The 19073-nt window shown below is 49.7% G+C and overlaps 1 protein-coding gene across 1 annotated transcript in view; it reads left to right on the top strand.

Moving 5' to 3' along the window:
* Positions 1-1000: 1000 nt before the first annotated feature.
* The window catches only part of LOC119970795 (UDP-glucuronosyltransferase 3A1-like), a 42684-nt gene continuing 24611 nt past the window's right edge, over positions 1001-19073 (top strand). Inside the window, exon 1 of the mRNA XM_038805969.1 lies at positions 1001-1296. Within this exon, the coding sequence (XP_038661897.1) occupies positions 1203-1296 (94 nt within the window). The 5' untranslated portion in view covers positions 1001-1202. The remainder of the gene's footprint in view (positions 1297-19073) is intronic.

Here is a 19073-nt window from a genome sequence, read left to right as displayed (position 1 = left end):
ACAGTGAGGACACTGTGTGCTTCACACTGAGCTGTGACAGTGAGGACACTGTGCTTCACACTGAGCTGTGACAGTGAGGACACTGTGCTTCACACTGAGCTGTGACAGTGGAGGACACTGTGTGCTTCACACTGAGCTGTGACAGTGAGGACACTGTGTGCTTCACACTGAGCTGTGACAGTGAGGACACTGTGTGCTTCACACTGAGCTGTGACAGTGAGGACACTGTGTGCTTCACACTGAGCTGTGACAGTGGGGACACTGTGTGCTTCACACTGAGCTGTGACAGTGAGGACACTGTGCTTCACACTGAGCTGTGACAGTGAGGACACTGTGCTTCACACTGAGCTGTGACAGTGAGGACACTGTGCTTCACACTGAGCTGTGCACAGTGAGGGACACTGTGTGCTTCACACTGAGCTGTGACAGTGAGGACACTGTGCTTCACACTGAGCTGTGACAGTGAGGACACTGTGCTTCACACTGAGCTGTGACAGTGAGGACACTGTGTGCTTCACACTGAGCTGTGACAGTGAGGACACTGTGCTTCACACTGAGCTGTGACAGTGAGGACACTGTGCTTCACACTGAGCTGTGACAGTGAGGACACTGTGCTTCACACTGAGCTGTGACAGTGAGGACACTGTGTGCTTCACACTGAGCTGTGACAGTGAGGACACTGTGCTTCACACTGAGCTGTGACAGTGAGGACACTGTGTGCTTCACACTGAGCTGTGACAGTGAGGACACTGTGCTTCACACTGAGCTGTGACAGTGAGGACACTGTGTGCTTCACACTGAGCTGTGACAGTGAGGACACTGTGTGCTTCACACTGAGCTGTGACAGTGAGGGCTCTCTATTCTCTCTGTCTCCCTGGCTCATGTTTGTCCTCCCCACCCTGTTACCAATCTGGGAAGTTTTTGGACAAAGATCCAGTGGCTGGGGGCGGTTCAGTTATGTAAATATCGCGTGAGAAATGGCAGCGTTTGTTTGTGTGAAAACAAGCTAGTAGATTGCTAGCGGAGCTGGGAGTTGCCGAGGAGGAGTTAGCTATTGCTGGAGGAGGGGAATATTGTTCAGCTCTCGCTGTTTCTGTTGTTGCTCTTTCAGCAATAGCTTCTTCCTGTTTGGAATATTTCTAGCATTTCTCGGATTGTTGGATCCAACTTTCCCAATTCCCCAGCTGCCCTCCAACTGGATCATGGCGGGGAGAGTCAAACTGCTCCAGTTTCCTTTCCTATTCGTGTTTCTAACCTCTGCAGAATCAGCCAAGATGCTGGTTACCGTCCTGCTGGGTAAGTCCAGGCTGCATTGCCCAGAGTGGGGGCCGCCTCTGACCCTCTTTTAACACTTCCCAATTTAACAGGGACTGATTTATGCTGTGAAATCTCACTTATTTAGCAAGTTATTTGAGGTTCTGTTTGTTAAGGGTGTTGGAAAGACACATTTCGATTTTTATGCCTTATGTTTGAGAAAGTATTTTGCATGTTTACATGTATAGGGGCTGGTTTAGCACACTGGGCTAAATCGCTGGATTTAATAAAAGACCAAGGCAGGCCAGCAGCACGGTTTGATTCCCGTACCAGCCTCCCCGAACAGGCGCCGGAATGTGGCGACTAGGGGCTTTTCACAGCAACTTCATTGAAGCCTACTCGTGACAATAAGTCATTTTCATTTACGTATTTACATACTCAAATGGCTTTTAATCAGGTCATTGCACAAGGTGACAGATCAAAGGGGTGAGTAATATATTAACACAGACAAAAGTTTGGTTAATGGATGGAAAACTGTGAGTCGGTTTTGGTCAGACGGAACAGGGAGTGAGGTTATAGACTTGGATAGGAAGAACAGAAAAGTATACTTTGCTCTAAAAACACTAACCCGGTATGCTTCACCCGATGCCGGTGTTATGTAGTTACATTGTTGCCCTATTATGTATTTTCTTTTATTCCCTTTTCTTCCCATGTACTTAATGATCTGTTGAGCTGCTCGCAGAAAAATACTTTTCACTTTACCTCGGTACACGTGACAATAAACAAATCCAATCCAGTATATATTTAAAAAGGACTTAGTGTTCAGAGTAATTAGATGGAGGAAGCGATTTAACCACCGCTCCGGTTAAAGAGCAGGAATGTCTAAAATAGAGATTTATACTGTGCACAGATCAGTTTGCTATCTAACTGGTCCACTCCCGATGATGAATCATAGAATTTACAGTGTAGCAGGAGGCCATTCAGCCCATCGAGACTGCACCTGCCCTTGGAACGAGCACCCTACATAAGCCCAGACTGAGTCCTGATCAAACCCAAATATGTCGAGCATGTCATTAACTCTCATTTGCATTCATTTCAATCTCATTAGCGAGAATGCAATAGCCTCCCAGGAATTAACCGGCTCCCCAGCGGGAAATCACCTGGGCGTGGTTTGTAATAAATGTGAAGCTGGTATAATTGCTGCTGAGGGGAACCGAGGAGGGGAGTAACCATTTCCAGTTTCCAGCATTCAGCTGAAGGGGACTGGACCATCTACCCCGGTGGGTGCTGTGTGAGGCCTTAAAACCATCTTTAAATATTGTGGATACTCAGAACAGGGGCAACTACAGCTGCTGCCGGCCTATCTGGCAAAACTCTTCCAGTACAGAGCCCTGCTCTTGGTTATATGCTGAAGGTCACTTTAACAGCAGCGGCTATTTAGCACAGGGCTAAATCGCTGGCTTTGAAAGCAGAGCAGGGCAGGCCAGCGAGAGGCGATACCATGTCTTTGTTTTTTTTGTGAAAATGAGCTGATGTAGCTTTGTATTGGTACCAATAGCTTTAAGTTCCTGGGGGTCACCATCACCAACAGTCTGTCCTGGGCCACTCACGTTGATGCAACAGTCAAGAAAGCCGAACAACGTCTCTACTTCCTGCGGAAGCTAAAGAAATTCAGCATGTCTACACCGATTCTCACAAACTTCTACAGATGTGCCATAGAGAGCATCCTATCCGGCTGCATCACAGCCTGGTATGGCAACTGCTCGGCCCAAGATCACAAGAAACTGCAGAGTGTGGTGAACTCAGCCCAACGCATCACACAAGCTTGCCACCCTCCCATTGATTCTGTCTACACCTCCCGCTGCCTCAGGAAGGCAGACAGCATTATCAGAGACCCCTCACACCCAGGCTTTGCCTTCTTCCAGAACCTTCCATCAGGCAGAAGGTACAGAAGTCTGAAGATTCGCACATCCAAACATAGGGACAGCTTCTTCCCCACAGCTACCAGACTCCTCGACTCCCCCTCGGACTGATCTGTTCCCTGTAAGAACACTATTCACGACGCCCTATGCTGCTCTTGCCCATGTATTTGCTTTGTTTGGCCCCTTGTTCCGTACTGTAACCAATCACTGTTTGTCGATGTATCATTTGTCAATGTTCTCTGTCGATTATTCTTTTGTCTACGATGTACGTACTGTGTACGTTCCCTCGGCCGCAGAAAAATACTTTTCACTGTACTTCGGTACATGTGACAATAAATCAAATCAAACCAATATGGAACAGTGACGTTTCCTTCTTGTTTAATGGTTAATGTGATATTTGGAATGTTACTTGGTTGATTTTTAAATCTCTGTTACAGTTGACCATTTAATAAACAAAATATTCTCAAGTGGCTTCTCGTGGGTACACGGGCCGTGTCTCCGATGGTTATTGCATCGCATTTTAATCAAACGTTGACTCCTGAACACTTCGCTTGACCTCCAGAAACGTCAGCACCACGGAGGCAGCAGCCAACAATCAAACACTCAGAGGAATAGCTGGGTTTCAGTATTGGGGATATCCTTGCGACCAAGGGCAAAGTGTGTGGATCGGGGAGGGTACCTGAGCACCATCTCCTTGATATTCCCGGCAGGGGTCTCGGGGCTCCTGCTGTGCCCGGGGTGGGTGTACAGAGCGAGGTTCTCCAGCACAACCAGCTCGCTGGATGGCACTCTGATATGAAAATGAAATGAAAATGGCTTATTGTCACGAGTAGGCTTCAAATGAAGCTACTGTGAAAAGCCCCTAGTCGCCACATTCCGGCGCCTGTTCGGGGAGACTGGTACGGGAATCGAACCGTGCTGCTGGCCTGCCTTGGTCTGCTTTCAAAGCCAGCTATTTAGCCCAGTGAGCTAAACCAGGCCCTGTGAGAAGGATGAACACATAGGGCTGGGGTAGGTTTGGGGGATTTGAGGGTCCCGGGGTAGAAGCTCTAACTGATTGTTGGTCGCTGTCCTTTGCCCATTCCTTACAGATATAACAACATGGCTGGTTATGTCGGTCCCGCACCCCGGTGTGCTGGTGGGCAGCCTGGACAGACAAACCCCGGCGAAGGTGGCAGCATCGGCACATCCTGAAGGCAGAACCCCATGTGCAGGGTTGAAGACGCAGCCGCCCATCAGGCCGAGCAGGAACCCAGAGGTGTACAGGCACCGTTGGTCTTTTGCGCAGTTAATGGCCGCGGAATACTGTTTCTCAGCACAGAGAGACAGTGCAGCACCTGTGCCACCTCCTCGTGGGCTTGGCACCGTGTGGAGGACGGGGACACCTCCACCCGGTGGCCATGAAGGTCACTGCAGCCCACAACCTCCAAGCAACCTGTTCATTCCAGGGCTCGGCCGGAGACTAATGCGGCATTTCCCAAGCTACAGCCCACAGGTGTATCCTTGAGGTCATTGGTGAGGTCACCGATGCTGAATCGCCCTGTAGGCCTCTGTGCAGAGTCACATGACAGAGGCTTCACGTGCTGTTGGGTGAATTGGACATTCTGAATTCTCCCTTCGTTTACCTGAACAGGAGCTGGAAAGTGGCGACGAGGGGATTCCCACAGTAACTTCATTGTAGCATTAATATAAGCCTACTTCTGACAATAATAATGATTATTATTTTAATAGTGAACATTGGACATTTCTATTGCCCCTTGATGCAGATGGTGTGTCCCCACCCCACTGTTCCCACTCAGTGCTCCTCACTCTTCTTGATCCTCTGTGGTCTACTGTTGCATCTCGGTGTGTCCCCAGGATGCACATCAGGGTTGGAGTCAGCCTTCTGCTTTCCATTCCTTTGGGGATGTAGTCTGGAGGGGCCTGGAGCTGAGGGCCCCGGCCAACTTCTCAGTGTCACTGGCATCGCCGGGCGACACCCTGCTTTGCCCACTGCCCTTGAGATGAGTCAGTGACAGGAGGGGGCGGCGGATTTGGAAGAACTGGAGACAGCCATCGTCTCCTTGGTGGCCCTGGGTTGGCCTTCAGCGCTTCCTCCTCCTGGATGGTGGCCGTAGAGCCCTGGGGGTCTCCACTGGATGGAGGGGCTGCTGGAGGGAGCTCCAGAGGCCCTTGAGTCACCTGACTCTCCCAGTCCTGGTGCCCAGGTCAAGGATGTCTCGGAGCGGCTACAGGACATTCTGCCGGGGCAGTGTGAACAGCCTGTGGGGTGGGACACATTGGTGCAAATGACATATGAAAGAAAAACAGCAAAAAAGGGAATAGGGAAACCCTGGGAGTTTGGTGACTGAGGGAGTTAGGTGACTGAGGGAGTTTGGTGACTGAGGGAGTTAGGTGACTGAGGGAGTTTGGTGACTGAGGGAGTTTGGTGACTGAGGGAGTTAGGTGAGGAGGGAGAAAGGTGCTCCTTTCATTTCATTTCCGCAAAGAGCGAGAAGGGAGCCAGGAGTTTGCAGAGTGCAGCTGGCTGGGAGCAGAGTCAGAGGGCGGAGGTCCAGTTGGTCCACAGGGCAGTCTTACTTCGGTGGTAGGCAAAGTAATGGAAATGACATATGCAAAAAAATACAGAGTATAGCGAGTTAGGAAGGAATTTTTAAAAGTAGGACTCCGAAGTGAATGATCATGTTAGTCAGAGCAGAATAAACAGGATATATCGGATGAATACGTGGCTGAAGGGATGGTGTGAGGGGGATGGTTTCAGATTCCTGGGGCATTGGGGCCAGTTCTGGGGGAGGTGGGACCTGTACAAACTGGACGGGTTACATCAGAAGAGTGGTTGGGGAGAGTTTAAACTCTTTTTGTTGGCACAGAGTGCTGAACTTGGTGCATTTGAGTGCTATAGTGAAAGTTTGGTGACTGAGGGAGTTAGGTGACTGAGGGAGTTTGGTGACTGAGGGAGTTAGGTGACTGAGGGAGTTTGGTGAGGAGGGAGTTTGGTGACTGAGGGAGTTAGGTGACTGAGGGAGTTTGGTGACTGAGGGAGTTTGGTGACTGAGGGAGTTAGGTGAGGAGGGAGAAAGGTGCTCCTTTCATTTCATTTCCGCAAAGAGCGAGAAGGGAGCCAGGAGTTTGCAGAGTACAGCTGACTGGAAGCAGAGTCAGAGGGCGGAGGTCCAGTTGGTCCACAGGGCAGCTGTATTCTGTAAAGTAAGAGGGGGTGGAGGTTAGGGCAGTTGCCTGCTCCTCCTGTAGTATGTGGGTGGTGTCCCCGCTGACTATACCTGCGGGAAGTGCACCAACTCCAGCTCCTCCAGGGAACTGGAGCTCAAGCTGGATGAACTTCAGATCATCCGGGAGGCAGAGGGGGTTATAGAGAAGAGTTACAGGGAGGTAACCACACCCAAGGTATAGGACAAGAGTAGCTGGGTTACAGTCAGGGGAAGGAAAATGAACGGGCAGACCGTGCAGGGATCCCTCGTGGCCGTTCCCCTTCAAAACAAGTATACCGTTTTGGATGCTGTTGGGGGGGATGACCTACCGGGGGAAGGACCTCGCGGCCAGGTCTCTGGTTACTGAGTCTGGCTCTAGGGCTCAGAGGGAAGGGGGAGGTATATAAAAGCAATAGTGATAGGTGATTCAATGGTTAGGGGTATAGATAGGAGATTCTGTGGTCGCGAGCGAGACTCCCAGAAGGTATGTTGCCTCCCGGGTGCCATGGCCATGGATGTCTCGGAACGTGTCTTCAGGATCCTGAAGGGGGAGGGTGAGCAGCCAGAAGTCGTGGTGCACATTGGTACCAACGACGTAGGTAAGAAAAAGGATGTGGAGGTAATAAACGAGTTAGGTTAGAAGTTGAAAGCCAGGACAGACAGATTTGTCACCTCTGGTTTGTTGACGGTACCACGTGATAGCGAGGCTAGGAATAGGGAGAGAGTGCAGTTGAACATGTGGCTGCAGGAATGGTGTAGGAGGGAGGGCTTCAGGTATTTGGATAATTGGAGCGCATTCTGGGGGAGGTGGGACCCCGGACTGGATGGGATCTATCCCAGGTTACTGAGGGAAGCGAGGGACGGAATAGCTGGGGCCTTAACAGATATCTTTGCAGCATCCTTGAGCACGGGTGAGGTCCCGGAGGACTGGAGAATTGCTAATGTTGTCCCTTTGTTTAAGAAGGGTAGCAGGGATAATCCAGGGAATTATAGACCTGTGAGCTTGACGTCCGTGGTAGGCAAACTGTTGGAGAAGATGCTGAGGGATAGGGTCAATTCACATTTGGAAGAAAATAGACTTATCAGTGATAGGCAGCATGGTTTTGTGCAGGGAAGGTCATGTCTTAAAAACCTAATAGAATTCTTTGAGGAAGTAACAAAGTTAATTGATGAGGGAAGGGCTGTAGATGTCGTATACATGGACTTCAGTAAGGCTTTTGATAAAGTTTCCCATGGCTGGTTGATGGAAAAAGAGAAGTCGTATGGGGTTCAGGGTGTACTAGCTAGATGGATAAAGAACTGGCTGGGTAGCAGGAGACAGAAAGTAGTGGTGGAAGGGAGTGTCTCAAAATGGAGAAAGGTGACTAGTGGTGTTCCACAGGAATCCGTGCTCGGACCACTGTTGTTTGTGATATACATAAACGACCTGGACGAAGGTATAAGTGGTCTGATGAGCAAGTCTGCAGATGATACTAAGTTTGGTGGAGTTTCAGATAGCGAGGAGGACTGTCAGAAAATACAGCAAAATATAGATAGATTGGAGAGTTGGGCAGAGAAATGGCAGATGGAGTTCAATCCAGGCAAATGTGAGGTGATGCATTTTGGATGATCTAACTCAAGAGCGGACTATATGGTCAATGGAAGGGTCTTGGGGAAAATTGATGTACAGAGAGATCTGGGAGTTCAGGTCCATTGTACCCTGAAGGTGGCAACGCAGGTCGATAGAGTGGTCAAGAAGGCATACAGCATGCTTGCCATCATCGGACGGGGTATTGAGTACAAGAGGCGGCAGGTCATGTTACAGTTGTATAGGACTTTGGTTAGGCCACATTTGGAATACTGCGTGCAGTTCTGGTCGCCACATTACCAGAAGGATGTGGATGCTTTAGAGAGGGTGCAGAGGAGGTTCACCAGGGTGTTGCCTGGTATGGAGAGTGCTAGCTATGAAGAAAGGTTGAGTAGATTAGGATTGTTTTCGTTGGAAAGACGGAGGTTGAGGGGGGACCTGATTGAGATCTTCAAAATTATGAGAGGTATGGACAGGGTGGATAGCAACAAGCTTTTCCCAAGAGTGGGGGTGTCAATTACAAGGGGTCACGATTTTAAGGTGAGAGGGGGAAAGTTTAAGGGAGATGTGCGTAGAAAGTTTTTTACGCAGAGGGTGGTGGGTGCCTGGAACGCTTTGCCAGCGGAGTTGGTAGAGGCGGGCACGATAGCATCATTTAAGATGCATCTGGACAGATATATGAACGGGCGGGGAACAGAGGGAAGTAGATCCTTGGAAAATAGGAGACAGGTTTAGATAAAGGATCTGGATCGACGCAGGCTGGGAGGGCCGAAGGGCCTGTTCCTGTGCTGTAATTTTCTTTGTTCTTTGTACAAGCTGGACTGGTTGCATCCGAACCAGAGGGGCACCAATATCCTGGGGGGGAGGTTTTCTAGTACTCTTCGGGAGGGTTTAAACCAATTTGGCAGGGGAATGGGAACCGGATTTGTAGTCCAGCAACTAAGGAAGCCGATATTCAGGACGCCCAAGCACGTAGTGATGCAGTGGGGAAGGGAACACTGTCAAAGGAGAGCACTTGCAGGCACGAGATGGGTTGAAGTGTATATACTTCAATGCAAGAAGCATCAGGAATAAGGTGGGTGAATTTAAGGCATGGATCGGTACTTGGGACTACGATGTGGTGGCCATCACGGAAACTTGGATAGAAGAGGGGCAGAAATGGTTGTTGGAGGTCCCTGGTTATAGATGTTTCAATAAGATTAGGGAGGGCGGTAAAAGAGGTGGGGGGGGGGGGGGATGAAATTGTTAATTAGAGATAGTATAACAGCTGCAGAAAGGCAGTTCGAGGGGGATCTGCCTACTGAGGTAATATGGGTTGAAGTCAGAAATAGGAAAGGAGCAGTCACATTGTTGGGAGTGTTCTATAGGCCCCCCAATAGCAGCAGAGATGTGGAGGAACAGATTGGGAAACTGATTTTGGAAAGATGCAGAAGTCACAGGGTAGTAGTCATGGGTGACTTCAACTTCCCAAACATTGAGTGGAAACTCTTTAGATGAAATAGTTTGGATGGGGTGGTGTTTGTGCAGTGTGTCCAGGAAGCTTTTCTAACACAGTATGTAGATTGTCCGACCATAGGGGAGGCCATATTGGATTTAGTACTTGGTAATGAACCAGGGCAAGTGATAGATTTGTTAGAGGGGGAGTATTTTGGAGGTAGTGACCACAATTCTGTGACTTTCACTTTAATAATCAGAGGGATAGGTGCGTGCAACAGGGCAAGGTTTACAATTGGGGGAAGGGTAAATATGATGCTGTCAGACAAGAATTGAAGTGTATAACTTGGGAACATAGGCTGTCAGGGAAGGACACAAGTGAAATGTGGAACTTGTTCAAGGAACAGATACTGCGTGTCTTTGATATGTATGTCCCTGTCAGGCAGGGAAGAGATGGTCGAGTGAGGGAACCATGGTTGACAAGAGAGGTTGAATGTCTTGTTAAGAGGAAGAAGGAGACTTATGTTGGACTGGGGTGGGCACAGTAAGAAGTCTTACAACACTAGGTTAAAGTCCAACAGCACTGCTCCGAAAGCTCGTGTTTGAAACAAACCTGTTGGACTTTAACCTGGTGTTGTAAGAGGTCTGACAAGGATTTAATAGCAGAGCACTTGGAAAGCAGTGGCAGGATCAGACAGAGTCAGCATGGGTTCATGAAGGGGAAATCATGCTTGACAAATCCACTAGAATTCTTCCAGGATGTAACCAGTAGAATTGATGAGGGGAACCAGTGGATGTGGGTTATTTGGACTTTCAGAAGGCTTTCGACAAAGTCCGATGAAGAATTTAGCGTGTTAAATTAAAGCGCATGAGATTGAGGGCATTACATAGAACATAGAACAGTACAGCACAGAACAGTCCCTCCGGCCCTCGATGTTGTGCCGAGCTTTGTCAGAAACCAAGATCGATCTATCCCATTCCCTGTCATTCTGATGTGCTCCAATAACCATTTGAAAGTTCCTAAAGTGTCCAACTCCACAGCAGGCAGTCCATTCCACACCCTAACCACTCTCTGAGTAAAGAACCTACCTCGGACATCCCTCCTATCTCTCCCACCCTGAACCGTATAGTTATGCCCCCTTGTAACAGCAACATCCACCCGAGGAAATAATCTCTGAACGTCCATTCTATCTACCCCCGTCATCATCTTATAAACCTCTATTAAATCGCCTCTCATCCTCCTCCGCTCCAAAGAGAAAAGCCCTAGCTCCCTCAACCTTTCCTCATAAGACCTAGGCAGCATCCTGGTAAATCTCCTTTGCACCCTTTCCAATGCTTCCACATCCTTCCTATAATGAGGTGACCAGAACTGCACACAATACTCCAAATGTGGTCTCACCAGGGTCCTGTACAGTTGCAGCATAACCCCGCAGCTCTTAAACTCAAGCCCCCTGTTAATAAACGCTAACACTATAGGCTTTCTTCACGGCTCTATCCACTTGAGTGGCAACCTTCAGAGATCTGTGGACATGAACCCCAAGATCTCTCTGTTCCTCCACATTCCTCAGAACCCTGCTGTTGATCCTGTAATCCACATTCAAATTTTTTCTACGAAAATGAATCCCCTCGCACTTATTAGGGTTAAACTCCATCTGCCATTTTGTGGCCCAGTTCTGCATCCTATCAATGTCTCTTTGCAGCCTCCAACAGCCCTCCAGCTCATCCACTACCCTACCAATCTTAGTGTCATCAGCAAATTTACTGACCCACCCTTCAGCCCCCTCCTCCAAGTCATTGATAAAAATCACAAATAGCAGAGGACCCAGCACTGATCCCTGTGGTACACCGCTGGTAACTGGTCTCCAGTCTGAAAATTTTCCATCCACCACCACCCTCTGCCTTCTATGTGACAGCCAGTTACTTATCCAATTGGCCAAATTTCCCTCTATCCCACACCTCCTTACTTTCTTCATGAGCCGACCATGGGGAACCTTATCAAACGCCTTACTAAAATCCATGTAAACGACATCAACTGCTCTACCTTCATCTACACACTTAGTTACCTCCTCAAAGAATTCAATCAAATTTGTGAGGCAAGACTTACCCTTCACGAATCCATGTTGACTATCCCAGATTAAGCTGCATCTTTCCAAATGGTCATAAATCCTATCCTTCAGGACCTTTTCCATTAACTTACCGACCACCGAAGTAAGACTAACCGGCCTATAATTACCAGGGTCATTCCTATTCCCTTTCTTGAACAGAGGAACAACATTCGCCACTCTCCAGTCCTCTGGCACTCTCCCCGTGGACAGTGAGGACCCAAAGATCAAAGCCAAGGGCTCTGCAATCCCATCCCTTGCCTCCCAAAGAATCCTTGGATATATCCCATCTGGCCCAGGGGACTTGTCGACCCTCAGGTTTTTCAAAATTGCTAATACATCCTTCCTCAGAACATCTACCTCCTCCAGCCTACCCGCCTGTATCACACTCTCATCCTCAAAAACATGGCCCCTCTCCTTGGTGAACACTGAAGAAAAGTATTTATTCAAAGCCTCTCCTATTTCTTCTGACTCCTTGCACAAGTTCCCACGACTGTCCTTGACCGGCCCTAACCTCACCTTCGTTATTCTTTTATTTCACACATAAGAGTAAAAAGCCTTGCAGTTTAACTTGATCTGACCCGCCAAGGACTTCTCATGCCCCCTCCTAGCTCTCCTAAGCATTTTTTAAGCTCATTCCTTGCTACCTTCTAACCTGTTGTTGAAAACTCACCACTATTCTTAGAATTACCCCGATACCAAAACGGGCCAACATTCTAAATGGTGAGCCGGGATTCTCACTCCCTGACTCCGATGCAGGCTTCAGTGGGTGCTATTCAGGTCAAACTATGTTTTCAAGTTATCCCCCGGTATAACCCATACCTTCACCGAAGATTTCATCTACTTACCCCTTAGTAGCATCGATCCTGGGTCCCGCATTGCTAAGTAAGTAAAGTAGACTTAAGAATAACCACTGTTTCAGGTTAAATTAAGTTATTTTATTATATTTTTTCTTTTAAAAGCTGCAATCCCTTTCTTTACAGAAAAGTAAAAAGATCTTGCTGCTGGATCCTGCTGGTTGGTTGTAGAGACCTTCAGGCCCACCTTGACAATCAATCTTCTTTTTAAAATCTGGTCTTCTTTAGCTCTGTTGCTCTGTTAGCTCTGTTGCTGTGTTTTGTTGATCCCATGTACTAAGCTATGAGAGCTGGCTCTGCTGGCTATCTCTGAGCTGACTCTGACTCCTGTTTAAATTCTAGTCTTCCTTAGATGTATTAGCTGTTTTAGCTCGGCTGCTATGTCTTATCTTTCCCATGACCGAGCTGGCCGTAAGATGAATCTGCTTGCTTCTCTTCATAGAATTATAGATTATCATAGAATTTACAGTGCAGAAGGAGGCCATTCGGCCCATCGAGTCTGCACCGGCTCTTGGAAAGAGCACCCTACCCAAGGTCAACACCTCCACCCTATCCCCATAACCCAGTAACCCCACCCAACATTAAGGGCAATTTGCGACACTAAGGGCAATTTTGGACACTAAAGGCAATTTATCATGGCCAATCCACTTAACCTGCACATCTTTGGACTGTGGGAGGAAACCGGAGCACCCGGAGGAAACCCACGCACACACGGGGAGGATGTGCAGACTCTGCACAGACAGTGACCCAAGCCGGAATCGAACCTGGGACCCTGGAGCTGTGAAGCGATTGTGCTATCCACTATGCTATAGTGCTGCCCTCTTGTTCCTTCTCTCCTTCTCTGTGAATTCTGGTAGTTCCTGCCCTGGTCTCTGGTTTTATATTCTCTTTCTAACAGTTATTAAGTTTTTATGACCTTATTGTAAAGTAACTATTATTTCACTTTGATTGTAAAAAGTATCTTTGGTCTAAACAGTCTAATGCGACTAAGTATTCATTTTGACATGACCTCACCTCTCAGGTCTCTGATTACATTGTTTCCTTTGTGATGTTCAAAGTTCCTTTGTGATATTCAAAAACGCTTTAGTTTCAATGGGGGTGTGAATTTTGGTTTGGTTCCTGTCATTTCTATAGTTTTATTTTCCAATTGTGTCCTCAGCTCATAATTTTGACTTTGATTTTGGCTTTAAATTATGTTTCTCGTAGACTGATAGTCTCCAATTTTCTTTAATTTACTTGGTGTTCACAGAATTTCACACCTAGAATTGTCACCAAATTCAACTGACCCTCATCCTTTCCTTTCCAGTGCTTACTAAGATAGTTACTTTCAATGAAGGTGTGAATCATTGCTTTTAGCTGGATGCTAAAATCCACTTGGTTATAACTTGAAAGGTTTCCATTTATCACCGAGCTCAACTGAAACCCTCATCCATGTTTTTCCAGCTGCTTACTAAGATAGCTACTTTCAATGAAGGTGTGAGCCATTGATTTTAGCTTCATACAAAAATCCTGTGTGTTTCTTTGGTAGAAGGAATCTGCATTTTATAATCCTGCTCTTTGCAGCTGCTATTAACCCTTTGTGGGATCTTGCCCTGTATTCTCTCATGTTTCTCTCAGACCAGATATTGCCAGACTTCCATGTTTCAAATGACACATCTTTCCATAAAATCAATTACCCTCAAGTGACCCAACTGAACCTTGTTTTCCCATCCTTACATACTCTTCCTTTTTCACCTTGACAAGACATTCAACCTCTTTTGTGAACCATGGTTCCCTCGCACGGCCATTTCCTCCCTGCCTGACAGGGACATACCTTTCAAGGACACGCAGTATTTGTTCCTTGAACAAGCTCCACTTTTCATTTGTGCCTTTCCCTGACAGTTTTTGTTCCCATCTTATGCTCCCTAATTCTTGCCTAATCACATCATAATTACCCCTCCCCCAGTTATAAACCTTGCCCTGCCGTATGGCCCCCATCCCCCTACATTGCAATAGTGAAAGACACCGAATTGTGGTAGTGTATTGAGATGGATAGAAAACAGGTTGGCAGACACGAATCAAAGAGCAGGAATTAATGGGTCCTTTTCAAATTGGCAGGCAGTAACCAGTGGGGGTACCACAGGGATCGGTGCTGGGACCCCAGCTATTCACAATATATATTAATGATTTGGATGAGGGAACAAAATGTCATATCTGTTTTGTTATGCTCTTGACGTAGCATAAGCTGCTTCCTTGATGTGCTCTCTGCCAAAGGAAGGTTCAGACTTGGAGATAGCTTTAACACATTTATTAAACTGTTAACAATTCTCCTTCTTGGATTCGATCCTCCTGTTAATCCTGCGAAAGCTACTCAGACTGACAGAGCAGTCTGCTACAATCCACGTGGTAGGTGGAATGTGTTCAATCAACCCTGTATGCACTCACTAAGTGTCTCCACTGGAAAGATGAAGATCATGTGTGTTGTGTCCTTATATATGGGTTGGTGTAATGCCCTCCTGTGGTAGTGTCACCTCTGTGTGGTGTGTCGTGAATGCCCATTGGTCGTGTCCTATTTTACTGGCCTATTGGTTGAATGTCTGTGTGCCATGTTTCTGGTGCTCCCTCTAGTGTCTAGCTTGTCTACGTGTATTTACATTAACCACTTGTATATTTACAGTGATGCATATCACCACATCCCCCTTTTTTCGTGTTACATATTTTCTGTACAGTGTTGAAGAAAATTGAACAAAAACAGGTAGATAAGTAATGCTTTGTACAAGTTATGATAACAGTAATGACTATACAATAGTATACAAGACCAAATAATAGTTGCAATATTACTTTAAGGATAAGACAATACAAAATAAAAGTTATGAGTCCAATTGTTCATGAATTTATATGGTCTGGTATGGAAGTGTCAATGTGACGTTGTCATACCACTGTGAACGCCGTCAGTGTCCTAGTGTTTGGTCATCAGGAGGTGTTCAAGTGTTCAAATCACTTCATTGACTGATTTGGAGTCTTTCTTTTTTTTTTCAATGCTTATGGTAGCAATTCTTGATTGGATTTGTTTATTGTCACGTGTACCGAGGTACAGTGAAAAGTATTCTTCTGCGAGCAACTCAACAGATCTTTCAGTACATGGGAAGAAAAGGGAATTGAACAGAATTCAAGAAAATACAAGAAAATACATAATAGGGCAACACAATATATACAATGTACTACATAAGCATTGGCATCGGATGAAGCATACAGGGTGTAGTGTTAATGAGGACAGTCCATAAGAGGGTCATTTAGGAGTCTGATGGCATCAGTCCTGAAAGTTGGGTTGCCTGTTGGTAGTGTAGCAAACGTGAATTGGTAAGATGCATCGCCCTGCCGTGGTATGTCATTGTACTGAGCTGAGCAGTAACAGTGTCCCTCATGAGCAGAGTTGTACCATGTCATACCAGGTGTTGTTTCTGTCGTGCTTGTTGTCGGCGTTGTTGCCGCTGGTACGCTTCTTGTTATTGCCTTTGATGTGTTTGCTGCGATCAAGGACCACACTCTGTGGGTAATATGAGTCCTTCACACAGTTACTCGTGTCAGTGTGCTTTGTGGCATCCGCTGTTTTGTTGAGCGTGCCGTCGCTGAGTTTGCAGGGCTCCCTGTCTGGATTCATGTCTGGCTTACTTGAATCAGCTTTGGCCTGTCGATGCTCTCCGTCTGGAGTCTGGTCTGTTTCACCTGCGTCAGTTTTGGCTTGTCGATGCTCCCCATCCAGAGTCATTTCAGGTTCACTTGAGTCAGCTGAGGTTTCTTGATGCGCCACGTCCGGAGTCAAAACATTCAGGAATTCATTTGCTTGTGGAGAGGCTCGAGCGGATGAGGATTGAATTAACGTGGTGTTACCGGGAGTCACCAGTAGTCTCACCATGATTGTCGAGTGCCTCTGTACAGACTCGCTGAGGTCTGTCACATTGCACATCTTGTATGGGAAGTGGGATGCCGTCGTCACTCGTCTCACATACAGTGGGTAGAGCTTCAGTGTCTTCTTGCTGTTCACTGGAGCTGGGCAGACTGTCACAAACTTTCTGTTGTTCACTTGAGCGCGGCAGACCTGCATCGTCTGCTGCTGGTTGCTCAGAGGAGGTTGCTAGACCCTCATGGTCTTGTTCATGCAAGGACTGCGCTTTGGAGTCCAGCTTTGCTTCCATCATGGAGTCTGTCCACGAGCTCGCTGTGGAGGCTTGTGTCACTCCCTCAGTGGAGTCTTGCAGCGTTCCCTGTGTGGAATCGTGTATTAGCCTCGATGTGGAGACTGTCATCCCTTCTTGTTCATTTGTGGAGTCTTTCATCGCTTTCTGTGTGGAGTCGGGGACTCTTTGCGGTGTGTGGACCACTCTCTGTGTGGCAGCAGGCCGCTGTCTGTGTGGCAGCAGGCCGCTCTCTGTGTGGCAGCAGCTCTCTGTGTGGCAGCAGGCCGCTGTCTGTGTGGCAGCAGCTCTCTGTGTGGCAGCAGGCCGCTCTCTGTGTGGCAGCAGCTCTCTGTGTGGCAGCAGGCCGCTCTCTGTGTGGCAGCAGCTCTCTGTGTGGCAGCAGCTCTCTGTGTGGCAGCAGGCAGCTCTCTGTGTGGCAGCAGGCCGCTCTCTGTGAGGCAGCAGGCCGCTCTCTGTGTGGCAGCAGGCCGCTCTCTGTGTGGCAGCAGGCCGCTCTCTGTGTGGCAGCAGGCCTCTCTGTGTGGCAAGCAGCTCTCTGTGTGGCAGCAGCCCGCTCTCTGTGTGGCAGCAGGCCGCTGTCTGTGTGGCAGCAGGCCGCTCTCTGTGTGGCAGCAGGCAGCTCTCTGTGTGGGAGCAGGCCGCTCTCTGTGTGGCAGCAGGCCGCTCGTCTGTGAGGCAGCAGGCCGCTGTCTGTGTGGCAGCAGGCCGCTGTCTTGTGTGGCAGCAGGCCGCTCTCTGTCTGTGTGGCAGCAGGCCGCTCTCTGTGTGGCAGCAGGCAGCTCTCTGTGTGGCAGCAGGCCGCTCTCTGTGTGGCAGCAGCCGCTCTCTGTGTGGCAAGCAGCTTCTCTGTGTGGCAGCAGGCCGCTCTCTGTGTGGCAGCAGGCCGCTCTCTGTGTGGCAGCAGGCCGCTGTCTGAGTGGCAGCAGGCCGCTCTCTGTGTGGCAGCAGGCCGCTCTCTGTGTGGCAGCAGGCCGCTCGTCTGTGTGGCAGCAGGCCGCGTCTGTGTGGCAGCAGGCCGCTCTCTGTGGGCAGCAGGCCGCTCTCTGTGTGGCAGCAGGCAGCTCTCTGTGTGGCAGCAGGCCGCTGTCCTGTGTGGCAGCAGGCCGCTCTCTGTGTGGCAGCAGGCCACTCTCTGTGTGGCAGCAGGCCGCTCTCTGTGTGGCAGCAGGCCGCTCTCTGTGTGGCAGCAGGCCGCTCCTCTGTGTGGCAGCAGGCCGCTCTCTGTGTGGCAGCAGGCAGCTCTCTGTGTGGCAGCAGGCCGCTGTCTGTGTGGCAGCAGGCCCTCTGTGTGGCAGCAGGCCGCTCTCTGTGTGGCAGCAGCTCTCTGTGTGGCAGCAGGCCGCTCTCTGTGTGGCAGCAGCTCTCTGTGTGGCAGCAGGCCGCTCTCTGTGTGGGCAGCAGCTCTCTGTGTGGCAGCAGGCCCGCTCTCTGTGTGGCAGCAGCGCTATCTGTGTGGCAGCAGGCCGCTCTCTGTGTGGCAGCAGGCAGCTGTCTGGTGGCAGCAGGCAGCTGTCTGTGTGGGAGCAGGCCGCTCTCTGTGTGGCAGCAGGCCGCTCTCTGTCTAGCAGGCAGCTGTCTGTGTGGGGCAGCAGCTCTCTGTGTGGCAGCAGGCCGCTCTCTGTGTGGCAGCAGGCGCTCTCTGAGTGGCAGCAGGCGCTCTCTGTGTGGCAGCAGGCCGCTCTCTGTGTGGCAGCAGGCCGCTCTCTGAGTGGCAGCAGGTCGCTCTCTGTGAGGCAGCAGGCCGCTCTCTGTGTGGCAGCAGGCCGCTCTGTGTGGCAGCAGGCCGCTCTCTGTGTGGCAGCAGGCCGCTTCTTGTGGCAGCAGCTCTCTGTGTGGCAGCAGGCCGCTCTCTGTGAGGCAGCAGGCCGCTCTCTGTGTGGCAGCAGGCCGCTCTCTGTGTGGCAGCAGGCCGCTCTCTGTGTGGCGCAGGCCGCTCTCTGTGTGGCAGCAGCTCTCTGTGGTGGCAGCAGGCAGCTCTCTGTGTGGCAGCAGCTCTCTGTGTGGCAGCAGCAGCTCTCTGTGTGGCAGCAGCTCTCTGTGTGGCAGCAGGCCGCTCTCTGTGTGGCAGCAGGCCGCTCTCTGTGTGGCAGCAGCCCGTCTCTCTGTGTGGCAGCAGGCCGCTCTCTGTGTGGCAGCAGGCCGCTGTCTGTGTGGGAGCAGGCAGCTCTCTGTGTGGCAGCAGGCTCTCTGTGTGGCAGCAGGCCGCTCTCTGTGTGGCAGAGGCAGCTCTCTGTGATGGCAGCAGCGCTCTGTGTGGCAGCAGGCTCTCCTGTGAGGCAGCAGCCGCTCTCTGTGGGCAGCAGCCGCTCTCTGTGAGGCAGCAGGCCGCTCTCTGTGTGCAGCAGCCTACTCTGTGTGGCAGCAGGCCGCTCTCTGTGTGGCAGCAGCCGCTCTCTGTGTGGCAGCAGGCCGCTCTCTGTGTGGCAGCAAGCCGCTCTCTGTGTGGCAGCAGGCCGCTTGTGTGGCAGCAGGCCGCTCTCTGTGTGGCAGCAGGCCGCTTCTGTGTGGCAGCAGGCCGCTCTCTGTGTGGCAGCAGCTCTCTGTGTGGCA

The sequence above is a fragment of the Scyliorhinus canicula genome, chromosome 8 (genome assembly GCF_902713615.1).
Source record: "Scyliorhinus canicula chromosome 8, sScyCan1.1, whole genome shotgun sequence".
In the NCBI taxonomy this organism is placed as follows: Eukaryota; Metazoa; Chordata; class Chondrichthyes; order Carcharhiniformes; family Scyliorhinidae; genus Scyliorhinus; species Scyliorhinus canicula.
Note: the sequence above shows the minus strand (reverse complement) of the source record. Positions and strands in the feature narration are given on the sequence as shown.